General features: G+C 35.9%; 2 protein-coding genes across 2 annotated transcripts; both read left to right on the forward strand.

Moving 5' to 3' along the window:
* Nucleotides 1-332: 332 nt before the first annotated feature.
* Nucleotides 333-8395, forward strand: LOC107860094 (ATP synthase subunit beta, mitochondrial; the record flags this gene model as incomplete). Its single annotated transcript, XM_047407302.1, is given in 18 exon segments — nucleotides 333-408; nucleotides 566-654; nucleotides 882-999; nucleotides 1093-1196; nucleotides 1282-1440; nucleotides 1542-1766; nucleotides 1853-2164; nucleotides 4511-4717; nucleotides 5279-5371; nucleotides 5632-5715; nucleotides 5916-5983; nucleotides 6073-6193; nucleotides 6493-6566; nucleotides 6653-6715; nucleotides 7251-7342; nucleotides 7433-7521; nucleotides 7611-7720; nucleotides 8118-8395. Coding segments are annotated over 18 exon segments (2223 nt in total), but the record flags the coding sequence as incomplete, so codon positions are not given.
* Nucleotides 8396-9832: 1437 nt separating this feature from the next.
* On the forward strand, nucleotides 9833-10941 carry LOC107860095. Its single transcript, XM_016705333.2, has one exon. The coding sequence runs from the start codon at nucleotides 10256-10258 to the stop codon at nucleotides 10781-10783; it is 528 nt and encodes a 175-aa protein (XP_016560819.1). The 5' UTR covers nucleotides 9833-10255; the 3' UTR covers nucleotides 10784-10941.

Raw genomic sequence — 10941 nt, forward strand, 5'->3', positions numbered from 1 at the left:
CAGGATTTTTACCAAGAGCTTGACATTGTATTCTATTTACATGCTACATTCAGTGGTAGAGCCAGGATTTTTACTAATAAGTCCAAAATATAAAGACGTAATGGGGCTACATTACTTACATCGGATCCTTAATCTTCCTTGAGGTACCCGTGTGACATGGATGTGACTTGGGAATTTTTCAAAATGCACAAAATCAAAATTAGTAAACCAGAAAAATGTGGTCTTTTTGTGATACTTATAGGTCTGTAATTCACTTTTAAAAAGGCATCTCTTTCTTTTCCACTGCGCGTTTATTTGATTTCAGAATTCATATATTGGTTTTGAAATGGCAGGTGCCTGTTGGCAGGGCTACACTTGGTCGTATTATAAATGTCATTGGAGAGCCCATTGATGAAAGGGGTGATCTAAGTAAGAATCTACTCATTAGCTAAATCACTTGTTTTCTTGTTAATGGCACTAATCATGTGATATGTAGCTTTGTTTTTCCAGTTTCATTTTTAATCTTGATTTGGACGAGCCTTTACTTTTTTATTATTTGCTTTATTGAGATGCTGTGGATCTGCAGAAACGGAACATTATCTCCCAATTCACCGTGAAGCTCCGGCTTTTGTTGAGCAAGCAACAGAGCAACAGATCCTTGTGACTGGAATCAAGGTACGTGATACTTATCTGTATATTAGGAGCTAAACACATCGCAAATCTTACAGCTTCAAGTGTAAAATTTGATTAGCATGTGCAAGTTTTACTAAATGAAAATTTGATTAGCATGTGCAAGTTTTACTAAATGTTGTTGGAAGACAATAAACAAATCATTCCGAATGCATAAATTATGTTGTTGTCTACTGTCTCTGGTAATATGATTTAGCTGCTTTTGATGACAGGTGGTAGATCTTCTTGCTCCGTATCAAAGAGGTGGAAAGATTGGGCTTTTTGGTGGTGCAGGTGTTGGGAAGACGGTGCTTATTATGGAGCTTATTAACAACGTCGCGAAGGCCCATGGTTTGTTATTAGTTGCACTAGGAATAAAAAGAATTTTCATGTATTCTCTTTCTTTTAAGTTAATTTAATTTTATATCCACTTCTCGTCTTCAGGTGGTTTCTCAGTGTTTGCTGGTGTTGGTGAACGTACTCGGGAGGGTAATGATTTGTACAGAGAAATGATTGAGAGTGGTGTTATTAAGCTTGGTGATAAGCAGGTCTCTGTAGATGACATTTGCTTTTCTATACATAGGGCAGACATTTCTTGCAATTGGCTGATTTTGCATGTACTCTTATCCACAGGGTGAAAGCAAATGTGCTTTGGTATATGGTCAAATGAATGAACCTCCTGGTGCTCGTGCTCGTGTTGGGCTCACTGGGCTGACAGTTGCCGAACACTTCCGCGATGCTGAAGGGCAAGATGTGCTCCTTTTCATTGATAATATTTTTCGCTTCACTCAAGTGAGCTATCTTTTGAAATACTTTAATTACATTTTTTAATTTTTCAATTGCTTAAACTTTCGTAAAATGATTTCTCATTCTTTCCTCTGGGACTGCTCTAGGCCAACTCTGAGGTGTCCGCCCTCCTTGGTCGTATTCCCTCTGCAGTCGGTTACCAGCCAACTTTAGCGACAGATCTTGGAGGGCTTCAAGAGAGGATTACTACAACCAAGAAGGGGTCAATCACATCAGTTCAAGCTATCTATGTGCCTGCTGATGACTTGACTGATCCAGCACCTGCTACCACCTTTGCTCACCTCGATGCTACAACTGTGTTGTCTCGGCAGGTTAGTTTCTTATATTGGCAATTATGTTTCATAAAAACACTTTCCACACTATTTTATTTTACAATATTCTTCTTATCCCTATGCAGATTTCTGAGCTTGGTATTTATCCTGCTGTGGATCCTTTAGATTCCACATCCCGTATGCTTTCTCCTCTTATTCTAGGTGAAGATCACTACAACACTGCACGAGGTGTACAAAAGGTTCTCCAGAACTACAAGAATCTCCAGGATATTATTGCCATTCTGGGAATGGATGAACTGAGTGAAGATGACAAATTAACTGTTGCTCGTGCCCGTAAGATTCAGAGGTTCTTGAGTCAGCCTTTCCACGTTGCAGAAGTATTTACTGGTGCCCCCGGAAAGTATGTGGAGTTGAAAGAGAGCATCCAAAGTTTTCAGGTAACCAAGAGCTACTTCCTTACTTAGTCACTACTCACATGTGTATCTACATTCTTCTGGTGAAATTTAAACATCTGCTGTTGTCTTCATTTTCAAGAAATTCTTTCTGTATATATCTTTAAACTTCAATTCATTCTGAGCAGAGTGTCTTGGATGGGAAATATGATGACCTATCGGAGCAATCATTTTACTTGGTTGGGGGTATAGATGAAGTCATTGCTAAGGCTGAGAAGATAGCAAAGGAGTCAGCTAGTTGATTATTTGGTTGCAGTTTCTTGTTTCTGTTTTTTGTTTTGTATTTTCTATTTGGATAGATAGCTTATTAAATGGCAGAGAGACTGGAGATGCGCAAACGGCTTTTAATTTCTTATAAGTTAGTCTACACTAAGCATTGGTTTTCTTCCCCTCTCCTCGTAGTTGTCTAGCTAAGTTGATTGAAATGAGTTACAGGATGTCTGGAGGTCGCTGCTGCTCTTGAAGTCTCTATGATGTATTTACGAAGTCTAGAACCTGTAGCATTTTTTTTTTTGGGACGAATGAGTATATCTAAATCCTCCTTGATTTAACTTTAGGATTATACGAACCCAAAATTTGCAGGAATTTTAATTAGTCGTCATTTGATTAACAGATCTTTCGTTCTGTTGGTAGAAATCAAGTCAACATCTGGTTTCTTTGTCCTTTTTTATCACAAGTTTCTCCGAACATTACATACTCAGCTTGGTAATGAGCATCCTCTGGCAGTGTATCAGTTTTCTGTTATTAATTCCAGAAAAGTTGGAATTATTATATAAAATTTTTAATTCTACAGATATTGACATTATACAGAGAAGCAAAGGCAGATTCTGTGAGTTCAACTGAACTCATTGTTCTTCGCTCGAACTATTTATTTATACGCAGAAAAGAAGAATTAAAATTCACACACATACCAAGATCACACTCTTTCTGATCCCACCTGCTCTATATCTTTGATTCACCCCTGCAAACAGGTGCACAATAACAGCGTTTTGAGGCACATGATGAGTTTAGATGTTCCAGTTTACGCTTGAGAAACACAAAGTAGCTGGCATCTGTTCGATATTTATCCTCATATATATATATAGCTGGATGTGAGTCAAATTTTTCAACGCAATGTCAAAAACATCCACGTGTCTTTATCAGTGTTTCCAATTCCATTTGAGATGTGTAATAGAATGGAAGGTTGAATGAATCCAACTTTTCTTCAGATATAATGCCCTGCATTGGATGTTTCATCATTTCAGCTTTCAAGTTCAAGTTCCCGTTGAGGGGGACTGGCAATAACTTAGAATTGCATTGAAGAAGAACCTTTAACAACAATCGAGAGACAAAACTTAGAATTGGTCTCTGCAGTTATGCTAAAACCCGTTCCACCTAGTACTTGTTACCCCCAGTCCCCACCGCATATAGGGAGTAATTCTGCCAATCAAGACTTAGGTAAAGGCGCATAGGTCAAATACTAACTTCTTTTTTTTCTCTGATCGCTAGTGATTTCATCCCACTGCATTAACGACTTGAGTCACACTCTTGGGTGCAAGAAGATTTAATAGTGTACAATATATGTAGATATAACTTTGTGATATAATGTTAGTTGCTCCCCTCAGCTCAAAATAAGTATCACTTTAGTAAAAAATTTGTCATAAAATAAGTGTCACCTCAGGAATTCAAGACAAATTAGTATATTTTTTCAACTATACCCTTATATTCAAATATTTTTAATGGATGTAATTTTGCTAAGATGACACTTATTTTTGGGACGGGAGGACGTACTATTTTCACATATTTATTAATAATATTTATTACAAATATTTATACATGATTACCTTATTAAGTTATAAGTGATCCTGTCCTGCACAAAACTTAAACCATGTTACATTTTTTAAGTAGGGAGGGAGGAGGAGGAGGACATATTAATTGATTACCATATCATATGAAGGGATGAGATAAAATATTCCATGCATATCTCACACATATGAAGCAAGTTAAGCCTATATTTTTGTGGTCCGACGCTTTCCGAACTTCACAAATAGCGAAAGCTTTACTCCACCTGAGTGTCCTTACTTTTCATCTCTACTTATCCTATGCGACGACGTACCAAACGACCAGTAAATCTTGGATTAAGGAATCATGACAGAAGCGTGGGGTCCAAAGAATATACCATAAGTTGATAACAACTAATAAACTTCGTGAAAACCCAAAACCATTCTTCGACGACAACAAGAAACATCTATATGTCTTTATTATGTTAAATTTCATCACTCAGTTTTGAAACTGAGATCAATGGAGAGTCCATTATTGATGAGGCATAAAGATGGGGATTTTGACATGCAGGTTATAGGGACTTTCTTGAGTTTCGCGTCAAGGGGTGACAGAGTTGGTCTAAACCAGATGTTGAGGCAAGGCATTTCACCAAATGTGCAGGACTATGATAAAAGAACTGCTCTACATCTTGCTGCCAGTGAAGGACATGCCTCTATTGTTGAGCTTCTTTTGGCTTATAAGGCTGACGTTAATCTCAAAGATAGGTGGCGCCGGACTGTGAGTACTTTCATAGATTACCCTTCTCTCATCGTCTTTCTTGATATAGTAACCACATTTATATAGGTTTGGGATGTGCCAGGTCAATACAACAATACTGGTTAAGTAAAAATAGATGGAGGGAGTATTAATTGATGTTTATCATATACTTCCTGCGTTTCAAATTGTTTGTGTTACTTTACTTTTTAGTTTGTTGCAGAAAGAACTCTCTTTACTATTTTGGCAACTCTTTAGTTCTAACTTTCTACATCTTGTGTTTACGACTGCAAGATTAAATGACATTTCGGTGCATTACGCCTATCTTTAAATTTAACTCCTCAAAATTCAAAAGTTTTCTTTAGTTTCTTATGTTCCGTGCCAAGTTAAAATCAGGCTAGCGGATTAAACGGAGGAAGTAGATAAAATTGTAATTACCTCACAAGTGACTTGATTGTATGCATATGTTTTTTTGTGCTAGAATGCATAGAACCTAAACCGAGTTTTCGAAAGTATATGCTTTTCAATTGCTTGATATGATGAGGAATTAACCAACCATTATTTTCCTTTCAATTGGATGCTAAGCCCTTAACAGATGCAAAATTGTACGGGCACCGTGACATATGCAGGATCCTTGAGGTCTGTGGTGGCAAGGATTCCAACAATGATCATCCTTTGGTAAGTGCTCATGGTTTAAGTTGAAAGTAGATGCATAGAGGAGAACGACATTGGGAGTATACTTGAGAGTACTTCCAAATACAAGGACACAAGCACCTGTTGAGCCAAATGCTATAAGTTTTCACTCATAAAAGTTACAAGCCTACTAGTGCAAAATTTACTCATGAAACTCTGGTTATTTACTCCTTTGTTGTTTTTGCTAATCGGTCTGAGTAAGAAACTGTCCTTCGATATGATGAGTTGAATTCTATGACATGCAGACTGTTCGGCATGAAGAGGATTCAATTGAAGAGAATATTGATATATCCGAACTGAACTTGCAGCACTCGTCAATGATTGAGCAGGTATTAATATGGAAATCCAAAGGTTTGGATGTCACGGTGCTGAGTATCTTTTAGGAAACCTCCTCAAAAGAATGTATATACAGCTTGTGGGAAAACATGTTTCAAGCATTTCGAAATGAGAATTCTATCAGAAGAAGGGCTGTTTATTTTACTTAGTACTTTTAATTTTCAAGGAACTTTGTCTTTTGTTATTTTTACAGGGCTTATTTGGGGAGTCTGAGAAGGTCAAATGGCGTGGAACATGGGTGGTCAAAACAGTAATCAAAAGGCATTCAATTTATATGTTATTACTTTAATGATTTAAAAAGCCTTTCTGGATTATTTCTTCCTTAAACTTTTTCAATATACTTGCCGCAGGGTGTTTTCAGCTAAGGTTAATACTTTATTGAGGGAACTCCGACATCCAAATATTTTACAGTTTCTTGGATCAATTGTTCATGGTGACGAAATGATCTTGATCACAGAGTATTTGCCAAAAGTATGTTGTTTGAATCCATCAATAACATTGACATACAGTTCAGATTTTTTTTGTTGGAAAGCACCTCAATAATCATTGCATTTTGTAACCTTGACTATGCTGTACTATTAATAGATACTACTTGCCAAAGCACTATCACCTATGCCTGAGTTCTAACTTTTACGGAACTTATGACTCTATCAAGTTTAAAAATTGATCTTCAAAAAATTTCAGCCAAGTTCTTTAAGTGATCTGCTAAAATGGTTAATGATAGTCCCTAAACATGATATACTTGTTATTCTGTTTTCCTTGTATTTTAGGGAAACTTGCAAGATATTTTGGGAAAGCGTCTTGACCCCACAACTGCACTACGCTATGCGCTTGACATAGCTAGGTACAACATTTCATTATTTCCTGTTTAAGTTGATTTCTTTTTATAATGTGATGAACAAACCACATTGATGCCCACATTGAACACAGGGGAATGAATTACCTCCATCGTCACAAGCCCTTGCCTATTGTTCACAATAACTTGCATCTGAAGTATGTCTATTCGGTTTGTCCTTATTAACATCTCGCTGCAATTTCTTATTTATTTATTGTCTTCTGTAATTTGGAATTGTAACAGTATTGTCAAGCAGCAGGTCATTTACATCTCTGCATTGTGTAGCTAAGCTGACTCAAGTTTCTTAGTTTCTTGAACATTTAACTGGCTTATTACTTCATAACTCAGATCATTTAGGCATGTCAATGCAACACTAGAGCCAACATGCAATTGGATGTCAAGATTTTAACTTCCACATTGGTCATTTGAATGAATGGTGCAAGTAGGCATCTGCTCAATTTGTGTTTAATATATTGATGTAGTAATGTCAAATTGTTACTGGCCTATAAAAGCATTTTAACCCACTTACTATGCTGTTCTGTGTGACAAGTCAGTAAAGTAATTTATGCTTAAATTGAAACTAATTTGTTTTAGTTTATGAAGCAATTTCTAAATAACGTAGTTAACCAATATAGAATATGTCCTCCTGAGCTATTAGCATCTTTACTGAAGTCTTTCGTTGATTTGGTCCAGGAACTTGTTACTAGATGAAGGTGGCCACATAAAGATTGGTGAATATTGGGTTCAAGTATTGGATAATCAGATATATGCAAATCAAGACGGTTGTACGTAGACCTTTTGGTTCTTGCTTATTTGTTTGTTCATTTATTTTGGGTCACATACTTCAGCTTATAATCAATCTCTTTCTTTTTCAGGTCAATTAAACAGCGGATGTAACTTAATCAACCATTTATGTCATGACATTAGCAAAGATATTCATTCATTTGGCCTCATCTTTTACCAGGTAGATTCAAGGAGTTCTCCTATCATATGTGTATCAGCATATGAAAATGATCCTCTTCTCTTTTCTTACTGCCTTTTGTCATGCTGCAGATGCTGGAAGGAAGGCAAATAACCGACAGGAGTTCTGAGCCCACATCTATCAAGTCTGTAGATTTGGAGAAAAAGCTGTATACAGGTCGATACCCAAGTAGAATTCTTCAGTAAGTCAATACACACAATCTTGCTGCTTTACTTTTAACTTCTCCGTTACATGTTTCTTTATGCCAACTGCAATTGATCGACAAGCTAAGTGAATCGCTCTGTTAATGCCCTAACGCATTGTCTTGCAATGAGCTAACTTTGTTTGCAAGTAGTTCTTAAACTGTAATTCGTCTTGGTCACTGTCTTGCAATCTTTCTTTATAATATCGTCTATTCTATTTGGTCTAAGCATCCATGTTCTTTAATTAGCTCATTCATTTCTTTCTCCTTTTTTAACAGAGAATACGCGTTAGCTAGTTAACACCTTCTAAGTAATTCATGACTCAAATCCTGAACCCATAAACTTCAATTCCTGTCTCTGCCGCTTATGTTGACAACATATTGTTATTTTGTGCAGGTTAATAGAGGACTGCACATGTACAGTTCCTTCGACAAGGCCATCATTTGCTACTGTCATAGAAATCCTAGAAGAAGTCTCTTTATTATCAAGGAAAAGAGGTTGCCCCCCGTGTAATAAAAGCAGAAGCCCCAAGTAAATGAATTTGCTAGTGATACATATGCTTTGATACACCATTATTTTGAAAAAGTCAGTGAAGAAAACTTCTCATCCATGCTTCTGGTTCATGAATCTTAAATGAGATTAATAATTCCCTAGTTGACTTTGTGTTACTATAATATATGAACTTTTTTCTTGGTCGACTTTGTGTTATCTTTTTGTATTAAATATGCTTTGACCTGCACATTATTAACATTTGTATTACTACTAAAAATTGGAGTGGGAAAGAAGATTTTGTGTTTTGACTTAGAACAAGGGACGAGTAAAATGGGACTTAGATGTACTTATGGGACAAGTAAAATGGGACGAGAAAGTACTTTTTAATTTTAATGAGGGGTAAAAGAAGAGAATAATACTAATGCAGTTTGATAGTGAGGGTTGTGCATATTATCTCGTGACGCGGCTACCATCCCGTCACGATTCTCGGAGTTATTCTTTCTAGGAAATTGGTTGTTCAATGTATATGTGTTATGAATATATAAATAAACAAACATAGGAGTACTCATAATTGAAATTTCGAAACCAAATTCAACTTTATGAACCAGAAAGGTGGGATCCAATTCTTTACCTTTAAGCTTGAGTAAAGGTTAGCATATATTGCACCGCCACCTTGGTACTTGTATTATTAATAAATATATTGACTATTGAGATACCATTAGGGGTCGTCAAAACAACTTCTTGTAGATATGTAGGGTGAGTCTGCGTATTGTAGATTTTTGTAATTTAACCTTTTTCGAATTTCATGTGAAAACCTATTGCATTGGGTAGCTTTTTTATTAGGAATCGTGGTGAGATGTTTCAAATCTCTAATTACATGGAAGTTTTGAATTTAAATATTGAAAAAAAAAAAAAAAAGATTAATGGTAAGGAAGAACTCCATTTTAAATGAATCTTACGCGATATGGATTTGAATTAATTAGTTCAATCTGTAATGAATTTCTTACTGTTAGACAAAAAAAAAAAAGAGCTATCATATCATGATGAATATTTGTAATTCAACTTAGTAGAATTTTGGACAGCACGGACTTCACTTACAACAAATTAGTTTCTCCCAGTTTTCTTTAGATTATGTTGAGTTCTAACTAACTCTCCTAACCTTGTACTAGAGTTTGGGAGACAATGCTCTTGTCATGACCCAACTGATATTTACTTCCAACCATCAAACCCACTGGCCATGTTATTGGTCCAATTTTGTGGAGGAAATCGAGTTCTAAATTCTCATAAACTGCACATATATTCAAAAGAACGGACAGTGACAAAGTTAAGATTTTTATCCCGAGATCTTAATAAAACAAAAACTAATTAAACACACAAAGAAGCTAAGTTGAGATTCCACACATAATATACACAATATAATTTTTCGAACAACATAAATTCAATGAACCCCTCTACTAAAAACTTACCTTTACTAAGCGGAACCTAAACTCATCCTAGTCAAAGACTCTAAAGTCCTCCCTTTTCATATCAATATACCGTGTGATGCACTATGTTAAATGGTAATCGATAAAGACCTTTTTTGTACACGTCCAAAACCACTAAAAAAATTATTGTACTGTGACACCAGAATTTAGTATTAACGATACGTAAAGTAAGACCACATATGGTGGCCTCGACACGCATTTAACAGAAAAAGAAGAAAGAAATATGATAAAAACCCTCAACCTCAATCATAGTGACCAACTAGATAAACGTACTTTCCTTTCAACTTCCAGTACACATGTGTGTGTGTTATACTCAATTATCATTAGACGCGGATGTCAACTGTCATGTGTTCCTTTTCTTTATAGTACAACTGTCCTCTACTCATCCTATACTATTTCCATTATTTTTTAGTACTTTTTATTTCCCTATTTTCCTCTACCAACATTCCCTTCATTTATATATATGCCTACCCCATTCCTCATTCTCAACAATCAAATCCAAGAAAGTGAAAATTACTTTCTCCGATACACGGAAAGCTCAAATCTTGTTTTGTTAATATGGGCAACTATATTTCTTGCACCTTATCAGGACCACTAGGCAGCAACAAGCAATCAAGAGGCATAAAAGTCATATTCCCAAGTGGTGAAATAAGTCATTATTATCAACCAATCAAAGCAGCAGAGCTTATGCTAGAAACTCCAAATTTCTTTCTTGTTAACACAAGGTCACTTCATATAGGAAGGAGATTTTCTGCACTGAATGCTGATGAAGATCTTGAAATGGGAAATGTATATGTCATGTTTCCAATGAAGAAGTTGAATTCTTATGTGTCAGCAGGTGATATGGGCGCGTTGTTATTAACAGCCAACTCGGTTTCCAGAAGGGTGGCAATTGGAAGTTTGAGAATCTTGCCTGAATATGCTGAGTCCTCTACTGTGGAAAGTGAAAAATCAAGTTTGCCAAAGTTGAATTTGGATGATATAGAAGAGTTTTCAAGTGAAGAGTTCAAGAACAGGTTGTCAATGTGTAGGTCAAAGAAACCATTGTTGGAAACTATTGCTGAAGAACCAGTTTGTTCAAGATGAAGATTTTTGAATAAATTTTATTCATTCAAGTTCTCTTTGAATTTTTGTGAGGAGAAATGATTCTTTTAAAGATAATTAGGATGTAGGATCCCATTTGTTTGTTGAAAGGAAAAAAAATAACAGAAAAGATATATACGAGGGAAAATTGTATCATCTAA

The sequence above is a fragment of the Capsicum annuum genome, chromosome 2 (genome assembly GCF_002878395.1).
Source record: "Capsicum annuum cultivar UCD-10X-F1 chromosome 2, UCD10Xv1.1, whole genome shotgun sequence".
In the NCBI taxonomy this organism is placed as follows: domain Eukaryota; kingdom Viridiplantae; phylum Streptophyta; class Magnoliopsida; order Solanales; family Solanaceae; genus Capsicum; species Capsicum annuum.